This window comes from Diplotaxodon limnothrissa, linkage group LG1 (assembly GCF_057381915.1).
Source record: "Diplotaxodon limnothrissa isolate DT_005_m linkage group LG1, D_limnothrissa_male_GT1.1, whole genome shotgun sequence".
Taxonomy (NCBI): domain Eukaryota; kingdom Metazoa; phylum Chordata; class Actinopteri; order Cichliformes; family Cichlidae; genus Diplotaxodon; species Diplotaxodon limnothrissa.
The window spans coordinates 7,741,493-7,766,084 of record NC_140596.1 but is presented as its reverse complement, the minus strand read 5'-3'; the positions used below and the strand labels follow the sequence as shown (position 1 = coordinate 7,766,084).

The window sequence follows — 24,592 nt, the reverse complement described above, 5'->3', positions numbered from 1 at the left end:
AGGGAGGAAGCAGTGGAAAAAAAAGAGTCAGCATCTTTCACTTGATCTTGATTATATGCAGAATAGATCTATTTCAACTCTGCTGGGTGAGCCGAATGCTTACACTCCTACTCAGAAAGTCTGTTGGATATGAAAATGTTTGACAACAGTGTCTGAAAACGGTAAAAGGTTTCTTTAGTAAGACACATCTGAAGTGTGTCGTGGTTATTGTAGTTAATTAATATCTATACCCACCGCTAGCACTAGTGTCTTCCACACTTGTGCTAGTTTTAATTAGATGCATAATCACAGAATCACAATCAGGGTTAAACATTACTTATATTTTTGACTTCAGTATATATTAACGACTCCTTGGTCCACAGACTGTAGTATTTCTTACCTCCAGATTCTCATCACTTGCTGGCTGACATGTATTTTAATACAGATATATCAATGCTTACTAGCTAATAATGGCCAATAATATCACCCCTCCTCCATCTCTGTCAAGTTGTAATGAAGACAAGTCTGTTATTGTCACAGTCCACTGCTGTAACCATCTGGTCACATCTGTCACGTTCAAGAAGCCAGCGGCCACCCTAGCAGCGGCTCCAGCTGTGTTAATGGTGCCTTGGCTATTCTGCCAGTTTTTCATTTCTGGGAAACACCCTGGGTTCAACTTGATTTCCTGTCTGCTACTGATATTACAACAACGCTGCAGCAGGAAATCAGCTTTAACCCATTTGCAATGTTTATGCTTCACGATGTAAAGTACATCCACTCTGCCCAGTTATTTCAGAATAACGCCAGTGTTCTCAGATACGCCTGCAACTCTATCCTCATGTCCTCATCTGTGTGCTTCACTGCCACTCTGCCATACTCTCTTATCAATCTTCCCATCACTCTCCTAACCTCTTTCACCTCACTTTCTCTTAGTATGAGCATGTGCCCCCGCCCCCTCGCCATTGGCTACAGTGTGGAAGTTGTTTCCTCAGGTGTACTGCATTACTGTTTGATGTTTTCTTATTTGCCGAGGGCACATGTCCTTATTTGAACATGGCATATTTACATGCTGCTTGATTTGCATTAGCCGTTGTTGTGGGTGTTTTCGTGTGTATATGAATGCCCAACCCTTTCAGTCAGCAACCTTCTACACCAAGGAGAGAGAGGGAGCTGAAATAGCTGCTAGTGTTTGAGCATGGAGGGCCCTGTGGCTCTGTAGAATAGTATGTAATAATACTGCCACCAAGGAGGCCTTAGTATGACAGATATAGCCATCTACATTCACAGCCCTGAGGATAGGTGAGTGCTGCTCCACTCTGGACACTTATAATCACCAAATCATGATTCTTTTACTCTGGTTTTAGTTAGTGAAGCTTGGATGAGTTGGACTGATGATTTGCTGGATAATGGAGTAGCATACAAACCCATGGGCCGGAGATGAGAGATTTACTGCTGGAGCTTTAACTATCATAGAGTCTGTCCTGAAGCGAATAGAGCTGCAGCCTCGTGGCATAGCTCATCCTGAAATGTAGCAGTAGTTTTCCTCTCCATAATCATTGGATTGGATTTTTCAAGGCCTCTTATTTCCAGTCATAGCTCGATGTAATTGGGTTTGTAAATCACAGCTGCAGAGCTCTCCATGCTGACGCTGATGTTGGGAGTCATGTGCAGCTGCTTCAGCTGTAAATCTGCTCCAGAGGCTAGTGATAACTCAGCTGGCTAAACACAGTGTAGGACCAGCTGTGTGTGTGTGTGTGTGTGTGTGTGTGTGTGTGTGTGTGTGTGTGTGTGTGTGTAACAACAGGTACATCTTTGTGTGTTTGTGTTTGCTGCAGCGACAGTTGTGTACATTCAGAAAGATGTGATTATGTTGAATACAGTGTGTGTTCTTTTATTGAGGTCATCTCTGCTTTCTGTTTGTACACAGTTACAGCTTGGAGGGGCTCAGTGGAAGCCCTGAAGAGCTCAGGGGCCCCACCAGCCAGGGGCCCCGTATCCTAGAACCTATAAGGATTCCCCGGCAAGACAGCGATGACAGAGGCTCTTTGGTTTCTCTGACAGAGGAACAGGAGGACCGGGGGGAGTATAGCAGAGTGCATGACCCGGTGAGCTAATAAACACACTCACACATGAAGTTTGTTGATATGTTGCCACTTCTTTACACTGTCACACAGTCGGCCACCAAGAGATCCTGAAAACCCACACAGCCTAATTCACGAGAGAAAAGAGTCGTTGTAAAGCTTGTACATAAACAAGACTTACAAACAGTCAAGGGAAATCTGAGCCTTGTCAGTTTGGGGATTAGTGAGAATTAATAAACATGACTTTCTTCGGGCAGATTTATACTTCTCCCATTGAATTTAAAACAAATTGTAAACATAATGTCCCGATTCAAAATGCCGAGTTTCCTCTTTTAGTTCATGTTCCTGTTTCCAGTTGACTGGCTGGCAATGCTTTGTTCCACATTATCGCTGCCTGGCTCACTCCATTTTTTTTTTAACATTTTCATGCACTTGGTTTCATTCAGTCTCCTGTCTCTTGCTGCAGAAATCCAGACGATATCGGCCCCTGCGAAACAGCTGTCCTCCCATGAGTCTGCCCCTCACTAAGTCTGTATCTATGCTGGCCATCAGCCAGAGAGACATCGATGGTGAGTGACACGTTATGAGGCAGCTATCAAGTTCCTTCTTGTAACATTCAGCCCTTTTCTTCACCTTTTTATCCTTTGGTTTTATTTGTTATCCTCTTTAGGCTTTAACTTACTAAATTTAAGTACAATGCCAAGTCCTCATTCTTCATTTCCTCATTTTAACATCACCAGACTCAGCAGAGGGACACAATCATTTCAGCTTGTAATTGGAAATTTAGAGTTCATTATGTTTTTCACTGTAAGCCCCATCGCAAAGAGAATAGAAAAAAAGGTCAAAAAGCTAGATAAAGAGAGAAAGTGGTAGTTTAACATGCAGATATTTAAACTGAATCGCTCTTATTACACGTTTCCCGTACATCTCCGCTTCCTGCCCCCATCCTCACTATTTATTAGGTTATTATATATTTCAATAAGTGATCAGTGCCTGTTGTGGTTCTTTCCTTCCTGCTCCCCAGCGGTGGGACGCCTGAGACGTAAGAGGCGAATTTCCTTCTCTTTCAACCTTTCCCCCATCCTCACCAAATCTAAGTCTCAGTTGATTTATGGGGACTCCTCATCTAGTGATGATGAGGATGACTTCAGTAAGTACTGACATGTAAACTTAGCTGCAGTAGAAAATAGCTGTGATGTCAGAAGGAGAACAGTAGCTGCTCCGGTTAGCAACCTGGATCTGAGCTGCAAAGATGACAGCGATGCACCCAGATCAGCTAGCAGCTAGCCTGATACCCACACTGAAGTGTTTACTTGTGACTCAACATGAAGTGTGTGCGTGAAACGCTTCCTAGACTGAGTCAAACAGAAGAAGCAAAGTTGTCTGAAGGAAAATTAAAATTTTTACTCTTTAAACTTCATCAAAGATAAAGTCCAAACATTCAGCCGCAACAATCTTGTCATGAAGAAGCTTCTAATTGCTGCTGATATTAATCTACTTGCAGTGTGAGAATGCAATTAGACAACGCTTGTAGCCAGATTGCTAGTGTAGAAAATCACCTTTCGCCTAGGCAGCATTGTGTTTAAATTATAATCCATGTTGACAGCAATAAATAAGACCTTGGCTTCTCGTGTTTCCTACGCAGCACAAGAATCGGATGACCTTTACATAAACTAGCTTTACTTCAGTCTTTTTGAAAAAACTGAAACACAATTACCAGAGAAAGAGGAAAATAATCATAAACACCGCAGGTGAACTGAGGAAGCCCTTTCTTCTCTGCAGATAAATACGAGCCTGTCACCTTTAGTCAAAGACACCGAGGCATTCCTTCCTTTTTCTTATCTGTGCAATATTTCCATTAGCACTGTTCTCTGTCTCCTTGTCTCCATTGCTGGGAACACAGGCAGGCCAAGATTTTGTCCTCATTATCCTGTTTTGGGTTTGACTTTCTTCTGCAGCGCATGCGAGCAGCGCTTTGCATATTTTCGTGTGCGTCTGGATATTGGTAGAAATGATTGTTTAGAGAGAAGCAGCTCGTTGCCTAGAAAAGATGCATGCCTTATGTTTAACTCTGTGCTTAACGTTTGGCACAGAGATTAATTGAAAAACACACATGTTCTGGCTGTTACTGCAGCCAGAAAATCCAGATTTTCAACAATAGAGTCTGGGAGGAGCTACACCCAGCATAGCTTTGTTCTAATAGGATGAGCAAACCAAAAAATATGAATTTTGCCCGAGTCATCATCCATTGTCCAGCCTTCAATGCACGATAATTTAAAACTCTATAATTTTAGTCTTTGACTGTATTACAGCCCCTCATTTATCCCCCTGTCTCAAAACAGAGCAGTTTAGCTCACTTCTGTAGAGCACAGAGCTACAGCAGGTGAGGACTGGCCAACCAGGGAAAAATAATAACTACATTTGTGATTGTGCTTTTATTTTACTAAAATTATACTTCAATCATTTTTATTGTTAATTATTACTTGAAATTGGCCTCTGAAGTTGGGGATGGCAAAAAATAGCTTTTACACTTTCTGCTGATTGGCTGCCCCTTGCAGTTGTGTGGGGTTGTTGTGTTTATAGTTTCAGCTTTGTGCTTTAGTTGACCATAATTGGGGGGGGGGGGATCACAATAGGTCACCTTTAAAGGACATGGTAGAAAAGGAAGTCCTCGACATAGCTGTTGGCCTCCTTTAGTCATGTCAGTGGGTTGTCAGTTGTCACACAGCTGTACAAGGGTACCTAAAGTGTTGCATATTTACCTTTAGGGAGCCAAATCTGTAGCTTACTCTCAATCATAATCAGGAAAAATAAGAAAAGTGCGGTCAGCCCCTAAAGACATATTTTTTTGTTTTTACTATCCTGCCACTCACTTCCTCTCCTTTTTTTTTCCAGGTATGAGATTTTCCAGCACCTCTGGGTCACTAGCATACAGGTCAGTCTAATCCTGCGCTTACATTTTACCAGAAAATTGTTCTTCAGGCTTTCATTGCTTGGAGGACCTTTTATAGTCCTATAAAGAGCAGTGTGGAGTAGTGGTCAAATTATTCCATAAGACCTTTATGGTGCTTCAAAGAACCATTTCACAATGTGTGAACAGGTATGCTGTGTGAATGCAGCTGCTGGAGATGAAATTAAACCTGTTTGTGTGTTCCAGTATATCAGAGGAGGAGCCTGGGCCTCTGCGGAGTGACACAGAGGGAAAGAGTGTGACAAAAGTTAGCCGGACCTTCAGCTACCTCAAGAACAAGATGTACAAAAAGACCAGGGTGAGGGAACATGGAGTTTTTCTTCTTTTGACTACACTTCACTGTAGTCTGCTTCTTACAGTTCATTCAGTAGGCAACCACCTTCAGTGTTTTCTTACAAGTGTATCCCCTTTGAGCAGTGAGCAGTTAATGCCCAACCACAGTTTTCAAGTATTCACACATATATGAATCTTAAGCTTCTTGTTCTGTTGGTCCCTGACTAGCTTCAGTCTCACAGCAGGGCTGTTATAGGCAGTTCTACACATGTTTGTCCTCTTTTTCTTTTCTTTGTTTTCACTACAACTCCCAATAGGTGCGTGGTGTATTAAGCAGGCGGCGATTAGCATAGCAACAACTAAACTACAACCACAAGAATAAGTTGGAGCATACTGTGCGTTTGAGTTTCCTGATGGCAGATGCCTTGCATTCTGATTTAAGTTAAAATAACATAACATTACGAGTGGCTAATTGTCTTTTTATGTCAGGTGTATCACAGACGAACCTCAGGCAGAGCTCCCACTGTGGCTGGTAATAGGATCCAGAATCCTTATTAAAGTCTGTTTACGTGTGGCAGCGTAAGCCAATGTTGGCATCAGAACTGAGTCATGCTTTGGTGTTTCAGATTGATGTGCACCCCTTGTTTTGGGAACCGGGTGCAGGCAGGTCGAAGGCATGAATGTAAGATCATGTTGGTCTTTACCACCATTTCAAATAAACATCAGTACAGGAGCTCAGAGATTCTCCGATACAATGTGAGATGCTGCAGGAGTTTGAAAAGATGACACTCTCCAGAGAAAACTGTGGGAAAAACCTCCAATTTCTTTGCTTCTACGCTTATAACAGTGCTCCTGAATCTCGGGTCCTTACTACTCTCTTGAATACCTATCGTTCAAATCGCGATTGTACTTTTGCAGCTTTGCAGTTGGCATGCAAAACAACCAATGAGATGACCATAAACTAGGCTTAACAAATCCTTTCCATCTACTCTACAAACAAATGCATGGCTCTTTCCAAGGATAACATGCAGTAAACCAAACCAATTAAGCTTCACTTTGATGAATGTGTCATTTAGTTTCTATTCTAGCGTCATTATTTTCTCCTTACGCTGGCTTCACTCTATGCGAAAAAGTTAGTTGAGAGGAAGTACTTTTGTTTTCCTTCAAGGAGGTGACAGGAGTTTTTATTTCCTCTGTAGCACACAGGCTTAATAACGCCTGGTCTTCCCTGCCAGCTCAACTGTTTGTGTTTCATGTTTAAGAGCTAACTGATGGTTTTGCTGTAATTTCTATGTTAAGTTTACGTGTTCTTTTTACAAATAAGACGTTCATCATGTTGCAATGCATGCTTGCATTCAGACCACACACTTATGTCAGTTAGAGCTTCCCCTTCTGCTGGAGGATCAACCGTAAAGTAGGAGGTAAAAAATGACAGACAAATGAGCTTCTGAGAACTTTGATGGTCCCTCATGCAACGCCACACAAAAGACTTCCTTTAAAAAGTTCTAAGAACTATGAATAGGCCCCTCTGGGTCAAAAGCTCCTTATATGTCCTGCCTTTGCCCAAGTCGTTGTTAGATGCAACTTCCCACTCTCAAATTTCCCAAGCGCCTCACAGCAATGCCTTCTCAGAGAGATAAGCCTCTATGTAAGATGTGGTCAAAGCAGACTTTCTTTCTCCTGCCCTTCGTACTCTGTTAGGGGATCTAGCTGCAGTGTCTCCATTCCTGTCACAGGGTGACAATAATATGCTGTTAGTTTGTTGAAATATCGATCAGTTAAAGTTACTTTATGGTAAATGGCCTGCATTTGTATAGCACTTTTCTAGTCCCTAAGGACCCCAAAGCGCTTCACACTACATTCAGTCATTCACCCATTCACACACACATTCACACACTGGCGATGGCAAGCTACATTGTAGCCACAGCTGCCCTGGGGTGCACTGACACTTTAGTGAAACAATGGCTTCAACACTATTATGACATGGAAATTATTGTACAGTACTGCATTTAAAAATCACAATGCTCAGCACTGCTCACTTTAAATTGCAGAAGTGGCATTTACTGTATTGCAGTAGCCATTAATATGATTTAGGAATACAGTTGTCTGTATCAAGACTTTAAAACTCAACGGGGTAGCTGTGGGTGCTTAAAAGTAAAAATAATTGCATTCAATCTTCTCCCCAAAAAAGAGGCCTTGGAAGGTATTAAATAGTCTTACATTTAATTCACAGATTATAAGCAGTAATGTAATTATACAGCATTTTTATATCCAATATATCCAGTTGTGGGCTGTGTGGTAGACCTTACACAGCTATAAACTGTGTGTGATTGTTGTGACAGTATATTGAACCAAAGGACACTCACACAGCACCAGGAAGTACAAAAGGCAAATTCTGTTTTCACTAAAACCACAAATTAACATATTACCTTTTGATAGCTATTCTGATATGTAGTTTACTTCATGATCAAAATTGCTGTTAGATGCTACCTGAAAGTATTAGAAAAGAAAAACGGGCTGTAATGATAGATATCCATGTTTCTGCTGCCAGTCATAGCTGCTTTGATCACAAAGCGTGCATTTAAATTTGTACCATGTGGTGATTAAAGGGTCTGAAATGCCCTGAATTTAGCACAGAGTTTTTATTTCTGATTGGGAAGTGAAATGTCTGTTTGCTTCCTGTAAATATGCAGCCCTTGCAAAGAGACACTGAAGGGTGAACAGGAAGTAAAACAGGAAGATAGAGTTGGTGGTTTAATAATCTCCCCTCTAACCTCAGCCGTCACTTTGCTTTTAAAGCAACAGGATTCTGAAAAAGCTTCCCTCCGCCTGCAGCTCATTGCTCTCTGTCAGAGTTATTGGCCACTGTTAAAGCTTTGATGTTCAAAATGGGTTTGCCTGGTGTCTATTGGCTCTCCTTGGAGCATTGAGATTGCATCTGTAACTGTCAAATGTGTTGAAGAATTGGTAATCTCATTTCTTCCTGTCATTAATAAACCAGAACCAGTTTTAAGGAGGATAATTTGTGTCTTCCTCTTTAGGTTAAACATTGAAAGTCTGACTGTTCTGGAAGGGGATCTAGTTTGTGCAGTTTTGTCATCATGTCTCTGTCAGACTGAAGGAAGGGTCATTGCAGAAATAGCACCTCCCGCAGCGAGCCAGTGACTTCCTCATTCACAGCCTTCCTAATGGAGACTTGCTGGTCGTAGCTTGAGCCACTGAGCCACAACCAGGGATGTTATACAGGAGTTTCCCAGGGAGCCGTGGCTTCTCACTGAGATGGAAAGGTTGGCTGGAGGTAGGCTAACACAGTGCTCTGGTTTCCCAGTTGAATTGTAGTGAAAGAGACTGTCACAATATCATGTTAAAAGGGGCTGGTGTTTTCCTCTGGGCTGATGTCTTTTTCCAGTGAAGTCATTGCCCGTTAACAGTGTGTTTTACTGGAATGTCTTTTTGTTTAAATCTCTGGTTTAGATGTCACTAGTGATTACTTATCCTGTTGTGTATGCTTGCAGCCAAAACAAAGAGTACAGAGAATCATCTTTTTCAAATGCGTTGAACTGCTGGCGTTTTCTTGTTTTTGTTTTTTTTTTGCCGGGCATCAATAGGCGTGATATCAAACAAGCATTCTTGCTGCCATGAAGAATACTTTTTCAGGCCGTTTATTGTGGTTTAGTGCTGGTTAGACAGTTGTTGCAGGAAGTGAGAATGAAAGCTGTGTGTTGTACTGGCTCTGAAACATAGCGTGGGCCAGTCAGGCTTTTGGTATCTTGAAATGGCTGAACCAAATGAGCTCTAGTATGTCAGAGCTTTGTGGTCCCTTCAAACCAAGAGGCCCAGGGCTGGTCATTAAAATGAGCTGGAAAACTGCATTTTCCCATTTCCTCTGGGTTTGGGTGGAGGCTCTGTGATGTAAATCCAAGAGAATGAGAGCTCTGTTCTTCTCTGCATCACTTTATGGGATTGTGATTCAGCTCAGTGTCCAGAGATGACCAGCTGCTGAGGACGATCTCATCCATTAATGCAGAGGCAGCAGAAAGCCCACACTGTTATGGAAAGGTCATAGAAGTGATTCCCAGACAGTGTGTCTCCGTCACCAGTCATGCATCCTGCAGAAATGCCTCATTCTTCATAAGAGATTTTGAATAGTAGTATTCGAGTGTCTTGAGAAACCAAACGAATACGTAATATGAAAATATGCTGCCCTTTTGGGATAAATGGTCATTGAAGATCTCCACCTCTGAGTCTTCTGTCTCACCTCAGAAAAAAGGATTCAAAGTGTCTGAATTTTATTTTAAAGAGTTCCTTAATGAGACAATTTGTTGTCAGGATAAATAATGCATCACTTAATATGCAAACCCTCCTGCTGCGTCCTACATCCGAGTAATAATGTTGCTCTGCAGGGTTCAGATTGGAATTTAACAGAAGCGACTGGCCCAGTGTCAGTGTCTGGTATGTTAGTGGATGCTACACGTCACCACGCTTCACTTCGAAACTTCTAATTGGATGGCAAAGTTGAAGCAATTAGCGAAGTTCAAGGTTGGGTTGTCTTCTTAACTAATTAATTTCCATTTGTGCAGGAAAAGGAGCGAGACAAACGGGAGAAGGACAAGGAGGGCAAGGAGAAGGACAAGAAGATTGTGAACGGTCATGTTTTTACACCAGTCAGCTCAAACCACACCACCCAGTGCTCCCAGTGCAATAAAGGTTTTAATGGCAAGGATGCGTTCCATTGCACATGTAAGTAACTTTGTTTTTTTTCCTTTTTGTCTTGTTGGTTTTCTGCAGAGTTGCTGTAGCTTTAAATTATATTAAATCCTAATAACCTTTAATTATTTTATTAGAAGATTTTAATTTCTTATCTGAAAGCACACTAAGCTGCAAGTCGTTTCTGAAAGACGATGCTGAACATAAGGAGAGGAAATGAAAAGATTTCACCAATAAATCCAGGAATATGCATGTTTGAATATGTTAGTTTATGTTTCTTCTCGTCTTTGTCTCTCAACAACCATTCATCCGATCCACTTCACACTTGCTATGTGTGTTACTGAGAACCTAAGTAAGAGCGGTGCTGAGTCTAAAGTTGTTTTGATTAGCAGTTCTCATTGTTTGGCTAAAAGCACAGACTGTATGTAAATGATGGACCACACGTCTATGAAATTACCCAGTAGTCTCTGGATTATGAATTTTGAGGCTTCATAGTTGGTACACACTTGTTTTAAAAAGCCTGAGGTGACCATATTAGGATTAAAAGAGTCAAGTTGTCAGCTAACGCTAGCTATCTCGGTTAGCAAGCTGCATTCCCAAACAAACAGGCACAAATGGCTGCTAAGTTGGTGCTGAGGAGCAGAATTATACAGTGTAGAATTTCTCCTGCCAAAAATGTAGCACAGACTTCTTTGACGGCTGTACCACAAAGCAGGCCGTGTTATTTGTCAGATAATTTTGTTAAGAACTGGCCTAGCAGACAGCTGCCAGCCAAAGCTGTACATGTCAGCGCACCTGTCAATTAAACCAACTTAATATATCAACTTGCCAATTTAAATTAGTTAATTTGAAAAATAAAATAAGGTGTTCACTTTGTAGCTGAAGTTGGGCATTTTAAAATGAGAGTCTGTGTGGAGTGACTCTCGTTTAGCGGTAGCATCTGGGGTTGCTGCTTGGCTAAAAGTTGTTTTGTGTTACCAGCGTTGTGCCCCCTCAGCTGAATTCTACTGATATATTTCAGCTATAAGTTACATTAATTCAAGCTATTTGGTAATAAAAAAAAGGTAAACACCTGTATCACTGCTAAGTTAATGCAATGCAAGCTCAATTTAATTATTTGGTTTACAGTAGTTTAGTGTTTTTATAGCAATCATGGTGACCGGCATGACTGAAGTTGACAGTGAGCAAATGGTTAAGAGGTTATTTGGCACCTTTTGCAGGTAGTTCTAAAGCAGGACCCTGGTTGAAATTTTTAAAACAAACATAAATGTATGGAGGATATCCTTGGTGGACTACAGCCTGCCTTATGTGTGATGGGACATGACACACATTTGTATAGCAAGAAAATAGTGTTTCTACGTCAGTTAAATGACACCTTTAGCAGTGACACAGACGCGTGTTCAGTCATTGTTTTCAGAGCAGTAAAGCTATGTTTATATCTGTTAACTTTCACAACAACTGATTTCCTGCATGTGATGCATTTAGGTAATATCTCTAAATCATAGCTCATGAACAGGAACTGCATGAGTAGCAGAGGAGTCAGACCCTACAGTAGGTCAAGTCAGTTTACTGTAAAGGCTCTGTGTTTACATTTAGGCACTAAATGAAAAGATTTAATTTAAAGAAAAAGTAAATTAGAATTTCTTTATTTGATTATAAAGGACAGTGCAAGAAAACATGAAACACCAACTGAACTTTATATTAGCAGTTAGTTGTGCAGCTGCAGCGAAACTCCCCAAAGAGCTACTTCTAATGCAACCCAGTCAGACTTTGATTACAGACAACAGAACTGGTTTTTTGCATTGTTTTTTACTGGAGCGGCAGAGGCAGCCCTAAAGAGGTTCTAGTTTATTGCACAAGTCTTTGGCGCAAGCCCAGAAAAAGCCTAAAAAGGAGAAACAAGCTCTGCGATGGATCACAGCAGACCTCTTGGCCACAATCTGCCTCAGATGCTTCAGACTGGCAAAAACAGCCCCTGTTGTATTCAGTCAGTCTGGTTCACATTGTTAGAGCCACAGACAGTGAGGGAGGTTTGTACTCTGGCTAGTGTCCATTCAGCAGAGGAATACAGTGATCCTTTGTCTCAGATTAGCTGGTCTTATTTGAATGTCACCAAAAAGCAGTAAAAAACCTAATAAAATCCAGAGGCATGTAAAAAAAAATATCACTGCAGGAAATCAAGGTGCTTTGATAATCATGCAATCTTCTACTTGCTAATATTTTTACAGTGAGACATTTTCAGGCGATAGCTCCCTGCCCTGACAGTGTTGCTGCCTTTCTGACTCGTGCAGCGCTATTTTCTCACCCAGACTAAAAGCGGCTGTTGAAGTAATCCCAGGAACGGAAATGTTGCACTGTATGCATTCTAGCTTGGGTGACTAGGTCTGATAGTGCGTTTGTGGGTTTCACATGTGTGTTGAGTGGACTTCTGTCTCCTGGAAATATGCCCGTATGATTAAATCCTGATCAGCCACCATTTTTTTCCCTCCTTGATGTGAGCATTAAAAATAAAGAGCGAATATTAGGAAAAACTGAGAATTTGAGTTTAGTGGACAGATCAGCCTGTAGAAGAGGTCAAATGTCAGCAATCTAAAACCATGACTTTGTTCTTAAATGGTGATTCGAGAATGTTTACATGATTTAAATTTTCCCATGCAATTCGGTGGTGACGTGCGTGTGTGTCATATCTGTTTTTTTTCCCCCCATCGTCCACGAGCAGCATTACCCCTCGATTGCATCACATGCTTTGCTCCAGTCTGGCTTTCATTAGCAGGCTGGTGGAGTTTCCTGGCCGGCTATGAAAAACCAGTCAGATTTTCTAGCCCCCACTTTTCCGCACACCCTCACATGCCCCACCACCACCACCATCAGGCTAACAGTATTCACTCCTTCTTTTCTTTCCAGACTGCAATGCTTCCGTCCACAAGGGCTGCAGAGACAGCCTGGCTGTTTGTGCCAAGGTGAAGATGAAGGTACAGCTTCCTCGCAGTTACTCCTCCACCGATTCTGTAGTACTCTGCTGTCCCGAAGCCAATATCGATTTTCTTTTCATTTATGCTTTTTCTCACCGTTTCTCTGCTTAGTTGCCCAACCATCAGTTTGCGGTACCAGATTCGAGCTTGTTTCCTACAGTAACGATGAGGAACAAACGTGAGTGTGAAACCAGCTCAAGATTGCCTACACAGTTGTCACAGCCTGTAATTATTTGCAGATTTATCGCCAAACTTCTCTGATCCCCTAATAAGAGGAGATTGAAGGGTTTTTGTGCACATTTATTTTGTTCTGATAATTACTTACACTAAAGTTGGCAAAAAGTGTAGCTTTTATCTACACACCGTGACAGAGTGCTTCTTTGGGGTTGTTCTTAGGACCAGAGCTCAAAGTGTTGCTCCTAGAATATTCAGCCACACTCACACACACACATACACATAAATATGATTTAAACAGATTTAAACTGTTAAATTAGTCAAAGGACAAAACCTTTTTTCCTTTGAATAGAGAAGCTTTGTGCTGTCCGCTTGCTCTGAAGTCTCCTAATAAATTATGTCTAAGAAGGTAGACAGTCTGTGAGGAGAGAAAAAGATGGACTGTATTTGCCAAAATACAGTCTTAAAACCATTGCTTTTACCTGTCAGTGATTTAGCTTTTTAAATTTAGCATTTGGAAGCAATGACTTGTCATGAAACCGAGGTTTCTAACTATACCAGAGGCCCCAAAAAGTCAGGATAAGTTAGGATCTCCTGCTGGTTTTGAAAAGTGTTCAGATTATTGTTGTAATCTAAGTTTGCTCTGGTCCAGCTGGTGGGACAAAGGAACGCCCCTGGTCGGCCATCTTGCCCCCTGAGGACCATTCCACCTTAATGATCCCATCACGGAGACACACCAACATCATGACTTTCACAGGAAACAACCTCTCCAAGAGTCTCTCAATAAGCAACATTGCTGGGTGAGCTGATCTGTGTGTGTGTTGGAGTGAAATGTTTCTGTACTTAATCTAATTTCATTTTTAATAGTTTAGTTTTTAATGCATTATTTGACCCCTGTACAATGTGTTTAAACAGATACACATAACTGTGTATGGCCTGTTACAAAGACAACATTAATAACGTGAATTTTATTATCGTGTCTCCATTCAGTCCGGTGTTTGACGAGATGCCCATTAAAGGTCTGCGGTATCTCTCTCAGTCCACCGACTCGCTCAACAGAACCAACCAGGTCACAGAATCCATGGAATCACTTACTGATGAAGGTTAATAAAGGCACACACACACAAATTCATTTTCCACATTTTTTAATTTAAGCTAGTTTAATGTGAAAAAAATAATTACTTTTTTAAAAATAAATAAATGATTAATGCATATACTGCACCGAACAGAAACTTAATATGGTTTATCCAAACCTCTCACCTGTAGATTATCGTATAAATGGAAGTTAGTTTTATTAATTCAGGCTGTGTTGTTGACTCAGGAACAGAAATGATGGATGGGCAGCTGATGGGGGAGTTTGAGGCCGAGGCCAAAGAGCTGGAAGCAGACTCGTGGAGTTTAGGTGTGGATCAGCAATACCTGCAGCAGCTGGACAAAGAGCTGGTGAAGAGACAAGATGTCATCTACGGTAATCACCACATATAATACTCACTGCAGTAACTTTGATTAAACGTAATTTAATCTGAAGATGGTTACTGGCAAAGCAAGGAAAGGTAATAGTTTCTTAAATGGAGTAGCAACATTTTTAATCAAGCTCATTCTTGGCCTGGTTTCCTACATTTCTGTGTGTCAGCTAGTAAGGAAGCATCTAGTAAAAGTGGACCAATGTTATTTAAAGCAGACAAAAACTCGAGAAAGGAGGTAACGCCTTTAAGCCCAGGATTAACAGTGTTAGATAAAATAAAAATGTCACTGCTGTTTCATCTGTGTCATTGTTATTTTCATGCCTGATGTACTTTGTTTAAGGGTGAACCTACAGTATTTTAATTGGGCCCCACTTAAGGACTTTCTCCTGAATTTTCTTCAGTTGTATCTACCAGGCTCTGTGATCTAATATGGCTTTTTTTTACCTGATTGAAATGTGCACTGAGATACTCTTAATGCGCCTGAGCTGATTCGAATCTATTTGTAGTCAAATTTTCTTCGTATTCCTTTTACACGAGCTATGCAGTGACCCCTACCACTGTAGTTGCAGATCAGTTGCAAAGTTATGAACTCTATAAAACTCTGTGCACCTCTGATACGGGGAGGGTATAGATGTATTTGAATAGCAGGTGGTGTATGCTGGTGGCTGTCATTTCAGCTTATTGTGCACCTCCAATTTTCTTTTGGGTACCTGCTGGAGGCATGAGTCTCTGCAGGCATCTTATGATACATGAGTGCAGGGATTCCCAGATGGCACAGATTGCTGCAGCAGTTTGAAAATATGAGAAAGTCTGCAGAAAACTTTGGAAAAACCTCCATAACCACTTTGTTAGCGACTCCTTCTTTTCCTGTTCCACCAGTGAAGCTGTTCTCTTTCTGAGCTGTGAAACCTGTTATTTAGGAGAATCATGCAGGGAATCACATACAAGTGGAAATGGCGATGGTGCTGATGTTATATGTCAGTGACTATAACGGAGGCTTAAGTGTCATTTCCCTTCATGTCCTGCAGAACTGATGCAGACAGAGATGCATCACGTTCGGACGCTGCGCATCATGTCAGAAGTGTACAGCAAAGGCCTGCAGAAGGAGGTTCAGCTGGAGCAGCAGATGTTGGAGAAGCTCTTCCCCGTTCTAGATGATCTACTTGAGCTCCACACACAGCACCTCCTGCGCCTCCTGGAGAGGAAAAAGGAGAGCCAGTTAGAGGGAAGAGTCTTTGAAGGAGGCTTCATCATCAGCAGGATAGGGGACATCCTGGGTAGCCAGGTGAGAGGGGGCAGGGGCTGGTTCAAAATTCATTTCTATTCTTTACAGCTGATTTAACACAAGCTGGTTTTACAGAAAACCTAAAAGGTAACATGACTGTTTATTTTACAGAAACGAGAGCTTTTTCTGAAAGGTTATCGACAGAATGCATGTGTGTTCATGGCTGTTATGAAAGGCCTAATGTTGGTTTTTTTTGTTCTCGTCTAAGTTTACACCTCCAAAGTAAATTTACACAATCTCTGAGTCAAATATTGCTCCCACAAATCCCAAACATTTGTCTCAACTCACGTTTGAAGTTCTGAAGCTTTGAAAATAATGTTAGCTTTTTAACCTTTATTTATTTCTGCTCTACCAACATTAGTTTTTGTGTGCTTACATCTGTCAACTCCTTCTCTAGTTTTCGGGATCAAATGGTGAAAGCATGAAGAGGGTTTACGGAAGATTCTGCAGTCGCCACAACGAAGCTGTTAACTTCCACAAGGACCTTCTAACCAAAGACAAACGCTTCAAAGCGTTCATCAAAGTAAGCGTCAGGCTTCTCTCGTGGATTTATCAAGTGTCTGTCACACAGCAGACGAACTTTCCGGAGAAGTCTCTTTTCATGCTTTTTAATGAAAACACATTTTTCTTCAGGATGTCTGGCTTTCCAGACACGATTGTGTTTGTTGAATAGAGTTCTGACATTGTTTTCTCTTGTATGGAAGTGCTTGAAGTAGCGTTGAACAAAGAGCTTGTTCTTATTCTGTGTTGCTTTCCTTTTAGTTGTATTATTTTGCATCTGCAGTTCATTTCAATCAGGGCATGTGCCGGAGACATTTGAATAAAAGCTGTATTACCCTCGAGGCAGTTTATTTTTATTATAGAAACGCCAGTGCTCGCCGTCATAAACAATAACAATAAACACCCTCTCAAGTACTACTGCTGTATTGTTCTACGCCAAATGAGTTTTGCAGCTTCTCGCTGGTTATGTGAGACCCTGCCACCTGTTGTGTGTGGGCATGTTTTACTAAAAGCACCTCTTGTTTATTCTTTCAGAAAAAGATGAGTAGCAGCATTGTGCGGAGGCTTGGCATCCCAGAATGCATCCTTCTTGTGACCCAGAGGATAACGAAGTACCCCGTGCTGATTCAGAGACTGCTGCAGCACACTAAAGGTTATTTTCATGTTGGCCTTTTTTCACTGTTTTTACTTTGTCTATAAAACTGGTAGAAACAAAACCAGTTCCTTGTTAATGATCAAGGAACTGGCCTCCCAGCCCATTGTTCCTTCAGTGGGCTGGTTTCAGTCATTATGCAAATGTACTGTTCATAAGATTGGGGAATCGTGCAGTCAGGTCACTTGGATACGTGACGAAACGTTTCTTCCACTGACGTTACGTCCAGATGAACAGAATCAACTTTTGGGGATTTACTTACCTGCATGATTGAGTATGCATCAAGGCCCTAATGTATTTACTACCCTTAAATATGTTAATGGTAGCTGCTTCAGTCGGTTGACCTGGTTATTTCCATTGTCGCTTATAAAGTCTGTGGTCTGGTCACCGCGTTCCTACAAGTTTACTTCCTATGTGGATGCTGCTTAAATCTTAATTCTAAATTTCACTAAGTTTCACTTAGTGCAGAAAAAAATGTGTGAATTTAAAGTTGGAGATTTAAGCAATATAATTAAGTCATTTTTCCCATTTCAGTTTTGGCTTTTTTAATTTTAGAACTTTTCACAAACCAAATACAATATTTTCTTTACATCATTCTCTATGATTTATATATTTATTTAGAGAGTTTATCTACAGTAATATTTATCACATCACCTTTATCCTGAGAATAGAAAATAAACTCCTGGAGTACCTCATTATTAATATTTTTCCTGACAGCATTCGGCTCCGCTCGTACACTGAAAAGCCGCCCACAGCAGTGTGCCGTTTGTTTTAGGAAACATCCTGAAAAGTACAATTTCTCGCACACAGTTTCATATATTTTGAGAAAAATGAGACATGTGCTGGATGGATGTTTATAGGATAATAGATCAAGCACACTTTGAGGAGCTGGAATATTTCACACCATATTTATATCTGATTTAAAGCAGCTCTCATCAGCTGGCCTCCCACTGTGTGCATTCTCTCTAATCCCTCCCCAAAGCCTGTTTATAGTTCTATGTGGGATGGGGGAGCTCTGCCTTAATCCCCAAGGTGCTTTAAGAAGAGTCTCTCCTGCCAACTCTGATATGTACTGAGAGGAAATAACACAGTAGAGTCACAGTTTGAGATTATATTTTCTTGCTTTGGAGCACAGACATACAACGCAGGAGGAAAATATTCCACTTTAGGGAAGGATGTTGCATGCTGAGCCTAAAACTCAAGAGTGTTATATAGAGTACAACAAGTGTGCATTCGGGACAGTTTGACTGGGGTTTTCCTCACTTTGCAGACTTAAAGGACACTCGTGACTTTGCTGTAATCCTTAGAGTACCCCAGCGGAGACTCCATGTTTCCTGACTCATGGCAGACCCTGATATTTTACTCCTTTGTTGTTATACTTTAAAAAACAAAATCCCAGTACTTTTCTATAAATAAATGTTAAGCTTGAGTCACTTGACAGTGACTCAGCCGCTGTCAAGTTAATCAAGGCTTTTATGTGCGCACTTTATTTAGATAACCAGATGGCTTTTGCAGCTACGCTGATTAAAAATGTATTTCATTAGAAATAATTCCATCCTCGTTCTCTTTCCTGCTGAGCATAAGCTGAAACTGATATGTATTGGGTGTGTGTCCACTGCATGAGTCTATCGCCAGCAGCTAGTTAGCAGATAATGCAAAGGAAGCGGTATCAGTCTTCTTGTCCAGTTTGCTGCAAAGAAAATAAGTTAAATATTTGGATTTGTAGAGTAAGGAGCATCGGAGCATTTTGTAAAAGAGAAAATGTAATATACACATACAGTGGGTGCTCTTATGGCTTGAGTCCCCTTAGAGTAGAGGGTCTAATTCAGCCCACAGGTTGGCTTTGCGAAGTCATCAATTACTACGGTTTGTGATTTGTGGTGTGCACATGAAGGCATAAGTACAGGGGAATGAAAAAGTCTAGATAGCTAAAAAGTTTTTCTAGGTCTAAACAAGTTATTCTGTCTGTCCGTCCTTCCATCCAACCATTTTCTTCCACATCAGGGGTGACGGACAACCATTCGCATTCACATTCACACCTATGGCCAATTCAGACTCACCAGTTACCGTAACTCCATGTGTTTGGACTGTGGAAGGAAGCCAAGTATGTGGAAAAACCCACATGGGGAGAACATGCAAAATCCATACAGAACGACATATTTATTTTAATCATCGAGTAAAACACTATTGTTTCTTAATCACAAATATCTGTACATTTTGTGCTTTTCAGGCACGATCTCTAAATTGTTCTGCAGCGTTCTCCAAAATTATCAAAACATCAAACGGCTTTAACATCTTAAATGATGTTAAAGCTACACTGAAGGTATTCTGGCTCCAAGTATTGCTCGAACATCTTACTAAGAAACTTAATGATCATTTTAATTTGCTATATACATACTGTAAATGAAGGTTTTTCATTAGACATGTACAAGAATTAAAAACAAACTAGAAAAATTTGCATTTCCTGGGAAAATGCTGTGTGGATGCCTTAACGCTGAAGATGTCTGCTGAAAAAAGCTGAAAAAGTTGAAAAAACGTTGCCCTGAGCAGGATTCGAACCTGGCACTTCTGGTCTCAAGGCGGCTACTCATCTCACAGAGCCAAACTCATTCTCACAAAGAAGAGGTGGAGAGACTGACAATTCTGCTGAAATGAGCAGAAGCTGCTGAGAATTGTGCTGATGGGAGGTGAAAAGGCTAAAAATTTTGCAGAAAAGGGGTGAATCAGCAGAATTTCTGCTGAAAAGAGGTAAAGAAGCAAAAAGTTTCGCTGAAAAGAGATGAATCAGCAGAATTTCTGCTCAAGAGTTTTTTCTGAAAACAGCTGAGATTTGTGCTGATAAGAGGTGAAAATTCTGCTGAAAAGAGTTCAATCAGCAGAATTTCTGCTGAAAAGAGGTTTTTGCTGAAAACAGCTGAAAAAGCTGGTATTTGTGCTGAAAAGTGGTGAAAAAACTGAAATTTGTGTTGAAAAGAGTTAAAAAAGTTTAACTGTTAACTGAAAGAAATGTTGCTATAAGCGGGATTTGAACCCGGGCCTCCCAGTCTGAGAACGGATGCTCATCTCACTGAGCTAAAACACAGGTCAACCCGGCAAGGAAAACCAGTGAGGCCACTGATAATATGCAGAAATGGGCAAAAAATATTGCAAAAAAAATTTCAATATCTCAAAAAGTATAGAAGTTATGAGCACCAAAAGTCAAAGCCCGCATTAGCAGAAAGAGCAGAATTTTTTAAGATTTGAACGGTGAAAATAGCACAAAAACTGTGGGAGTAGTTAAGCGCCAAAAAGTGTACGGAAGCAACTAGAATAAAATAGTGGAATAAAGAATAAAGAGAAACAGGAACTCAATTGTGTGGATGCCCTATGAGGGCATCCACACAATTATAAGATGTCTTAGATGTCTCTATAATAATATGTGTGACTCACTGTGACCAGCTAATACCATAAAAAAGCTTTCAGTACTCTCTTCCAGTGAGTGTAAATGCAGCCACGGTTAAAATACTGAAATGAGAAGTAAAATGTCACTTCATCGTCTGCCGCACTTAAACGCCACCTGTCTGAGCCGTTCAGGGTTAAGTGTGTTAGATTGGAGTCATTAAACTACCAAATGTAACGGTGCTCCATTTTTGCTTCAGCTGGTTTAAAATCACATTCCTATGGTAATCTCTTGTAGAATAAATTTTCTAAAATCTTGTCACACGTCTAACACAGAGAGCGACGAAGACTACTTTGACCTGACGGAGGCTATTCGACTCGTGAAGGAGGTGATAGCGGCGGTTGATAGCAAGGTGAACGAACACGAGAAAAGACGGCGCCTGAAGGAATTTCACGGCCGTATGGACAACAAGTCGATTATGATGATGAAGAACGGGCAAATTTTCGCCAGGGAGGATCTGCTTAGGAGGCGGCTGATCCACGATGGAGCGCTACAGCTGAAAAACACCCAGGGAAGATTAAAGGGTGAGGAGTTGGGGATGGGAAATTTGTTAGTCTTTTTAGGGTCTAACATTTCGATGTATTTAAACTAATCCAACAACAACTGATTTTCTTCTGGTCATCTTCCAGAGGTTCATGCTCTGCTCCTATCAGACGTCTTCGTCTTCCTCCAAGAGAAAGACCAGAAATATGTCTTTGCCATGCTGGTAGGTCATCTCTTTCCCTCTCCTTTGCCCTACAGTTATGAAGAACTCATGAGTGCTGCCAGAGATGATGCTGTCATATTTTCCTCTCCCACTGTTGTTGCTGTTAGCAGGAGCTGCCCTTCTTAGCTATCCCATTGTGAAATAATGCCTGCCTCTTGCTAGCACGTTAGCTGCACCTAATAAAGCTTATCTGGCCCTGGGCTCCTTAACCCAGCTGTGATAAATCATATAGGTTTGAGTTGTTTTTTCCATGTTTACAGGACTCACAGCTTCATGGCATGCCACACTCTCTCTCCCTCTCTCACACTCGCAGGAATGGAAACAGAGGCAGGCTGGTGGCTTAATAATCACATCCATCAGTAAAAAAGAAAAAAAAGCCTGCAATGTTTGAGTTGGAGCTGTTGACATTAGAAAGGGGAATAACATGTGGTTTGAAATGGATGGCAGCCATGTGGAGAGGGTTTGTTTTTGAGAGTATAGGCATCAGTTCTGTGGATCAACAAGAGTACATGCAGCTACTGTAGCAGGTCGTAGATCATCACCACCTTTACAGGAACACAGACCTGTAGAGCTAAAAGAGAATGGATGATAGTAAATAAACAAAAAGACGAGGAGAATCTAAATGTTTTCAGCTGAAACATTTGGAGCTTTATTACCAAACCTGCATATTATAGATTTGGCTCCATATTTTTGTGTTACATATATTCAAACTGCTGTTACTTAGTAACAGTGATTAAGACAGGGGAGTATTGCCTTGCCTCTGTCAAAGGCCTGAACAACTCAAAGCTGAGAGGTTTGACAAAAGCATAAAACAAGAAGGAAAAGCAAAAGATCTTTCGTCATATTTGCTTTAACTGTACAGCACAACCTTCCGCTGTGACAATGGCTCCAAAATTTAAACCTGCTTTTACTTCATTACTCTGGGGCTGGCCTCAAAGATGCTCTCTTCTGTCCGTGGCTCCATATCTTTGCTGGAATGACGATTCAAACATCAAAATGACAGCAGAAATGATCGACTTTGAAAGCAGAAATTGTCTCTTAGGAAATTGTTACACACTCAGTAAATACACCTCAGCTTTCTATTTTGTTGCATTCAGTGCTCTTAGCTTGCTGGCGCACAGATGTGGTGGCCATGCTCTATTCTATCTAGTGTGATGTGTGCATCATCACCACAGCTTGAAGCTGGAAGCCCAAAAATAAACAAAGCTAAAGTGCTTTTTTCTCATGGGTTGGTGGGAAAAAAAGTTACATAAACTGCACAGGAATGGTAGCCATTGTAGTTCAAACTCACATGTAATTGGACAAATTAGCAGCATGTTAAACACTTTCAGTCAGTGACTCCCTAAAGCTTGGAACCAATGATCATCACACAGAAAAGACTTCCTCTGAAATATTTTTCCTGGTTTCTGTCTTGTCTTCAGTTGGGTTTTTGTTTTTGTGTTTTTGGAGTCCTTCTGCTTGGTTGCTTTCCTTTGCTATGGAAAGGATCCTGTGATCATCCACTACTGCTCTCTTCTGTGGACATCAAGGCCTTTTTATGTAGCTGTGTGTTCTTTTTTTTCCCATCCACACGTAACAAAGCTCTTGATCTGGTCTCTTGTAATGTTCCCCCTCTTTCTCTCTGTGATGCGTTAGTTTTGCTTTTGCAGCTTAAAGATAGTATTGCGAGCTCTTCTGGGTTGCATGTTGTGGGATTTCTGAATGCAAATGCCACATCTAAATCTCCAGACCTTTTATCGGTTTAACTGACAAAGAAGTGTCTGAGAAATAGCCCACATAAGTTCCTGCAGACTGACGGCTGTTGATAAAGGCTGCAGTTAGCAGTTATTGCAGTATTTTTGGTGAAAGTATCCAATTAAAGGTGACTATTTGCATTTATGTTTAGGTGACTGATGTAGGAATGCATAGTTCCCCCCCTCTTCATGTTGAATGTGGAGTATTTTTAGTGCAAACTCAATCTTTCTGTTCCACTTGTGCTGCATCAACAACATTTTTTCCCCTCTAAAATACTCACTTGATTTGGTTTAAACTGTAGAACGTGTGCTGTGGATTTTCTTCCTATTGTTTACAATGTAGTCACACCAGGAAGACAAACACACAGGAAAAAAACTCAACCTATTCTTTAAACCTCAGACAAGTGGTTGGAGAAAAAATGTAGGGATGTGGTTACAGCTTTGGAGTTTTACTAGTTTGAAAAGAAATGATGGAGTGGTTTGTGGTGTACTAAAATGTGCTTTACAGTGTTGGCACTCTTAAGAATGCAAGGTTAGCAGAGGCTCTGTGAATCAGCCGACAGCCATGATAATCATAAAATTAGCCAGAATGTCAATTTGGCTTCTTCTTTTCTCTTTATTCCATATTTTTTCATTCTCCCCTTTGTGTCTGTGATCCCTATCCACCCCTTTGTCTTTGTTTCTCTTACGCTTTTCTCCTGTAATTATCCTTTTTCCTCCTCTGCTTTAGCCCACCCTTCTTCCTGCCTTTTCCATCCTCTTCCCTGATCCTCACCATTTGTTTTCCCTCCACCCCCTTTCCTCCCTCCTGGCCCTCCCCTTATCATCTCTCCTCTCTCTTTTTTTTCCTTCTCTTTTTTCATTCTCCTCCCATGTTGCCTCTCTCCCTGCAGGATCAGCGCTCCACCGTGATCTCCCTCCAGAAGCTGATTGTCAGGGAGGTCGCTAACGAAGAGCGCGGCCTCTTCCTCATCACGGCAGGCATAGAGAAGCCGGAGATGATGGAGGTCCTGGCCAGCTCGAAAGACGAACGCAACACCTGGATGCAGCTCATCCAGGAAGCCATGCAGTCTATGTGAGTAGAATTCATGTCAGTGTTTTTATTTTAAAACATATGAAGACTAAATATATTACTGTACTTGACACACAATTATTTTTGCATCTTGTAATCTACATGTAAGAGCAAGCTTAGACCCCGATCTTTTCTGGTTTACCATAACCTGCAACCTCTTCCGCAGAAGAAACTCCACTGTGCTTTACATTAAGGGCTCTGTCTCTCAGAGTTCATCACCCGTCCATCTGTGATGTAAACCACGAGTTAGACCAAGCCCAGTTCTGTGGACAGAGCACTGTGCTGTCAGGAGGAGTAGCACTACTCTACCTGAGGATAGGATGTACTCAGGGACAGTCTAATGCTGGTTTGGCTTCAAGGACAGCTCGCTATAAGCAGAGGATTATTTGAATGCAGCCAGTGGGAAGGAGAGAGATTAGGCACTCTGTCTCCTTCGCAGTCTGACTTCTGCCAAAACACAAATGGAGATCATGCTATTGGCAGAAATGAATTTTTTTATTTTTTTTTTAAAGGCTATGGCTTCTGTTTTTTTTTCTCTTGAACTAAAAACACCATGTGTTCATGTGCTTCAAACTTTTGGG

General features: G+C 41.2%; 1 protein-coding gene across 5 annotated transcripts in view; it reads left to right on the top strand.

The window, feature by feature from the left end:
- Nucleotides 1-24,592, top strand: part of akap13a (A-kinase anchoring protein 13a) — a 119,711-nt gene that overhangs the window by 77,043 nt on the left and 18,076 nt on the right. For 4 of the 5 annotated variants that reach the window (XM_085361240.1, XM_085361401.1, XM_085361323.1 and 1 more), the window contains 16 exons: nucleotides 1,907-2,084; nucleotides 2,527-2,629; nucleotides 4,956-4,995; nucleotides 5,218-5,329; nucleotides 9,885-10,044; nucleotides 12,916-12,983; nucleotides 13,095-13,161; nucleotides 13,810-13,957; nucleotides 14,148-14,260; nucleotides 14,479-14,625; nucleotides 15,652-15,908; nucleotides 16,306-16,431; nucleotides 16,944-17,061; nucleotides 20,776-21,024; nucleotides 21,130-21,206; nucleotides 23,833-24,014. In XM_085361240.1, coding sequence (XP_085217366.1) covers nucleotides 1,907-2,084; nucleotides 2,527-2,629; nucleotides 4,956-4,995; nucleotides 5,218-5,329; nucleotides 9,885-10,044; nucleotides 12,916-12,983; nucleotides 13,095-13,161; nucleotides 13,810-13,957; nucleotides 14,148-14,260; nucleotides 14,479-14,625; nucleotides 15,652-15,908; nucleotides 16,306-16,431; nucleotides 16,944-17,061; nucleotides 20,776-21,024; nucleotides 21,130-21,206; nucleotides 23,833-24,014 — 2,145 coding nt within the window. Of the gene's footprint in view, nucleotides 1-1,906; nucleotides 2,085-2,526; nucleotides 2,630-3,084; nucleotides 3,211-4,955; nucleotides 4,996-5,217; nucleotides 5,330-9,884; nucleotides 10,045-12,915; nucleotides 12,984-13,094; nucleotides 13,162-13,809; nucleotides 13,958-14,147; nucleotides 14,261-14,478; nucleotides 14,626-15,651; nucleotides 15,909-16,305; nucleotides 16,432-16,943; nucleotides 17,062-20,775; nucleotides 21,025-21,129; nucleotides 21,207-23,832; nucleotides 24,015-24,592 lie in introns of all 5 variants that reach the window. The other variant, XM_085361487.1, reaches the window with a different exon arrangement.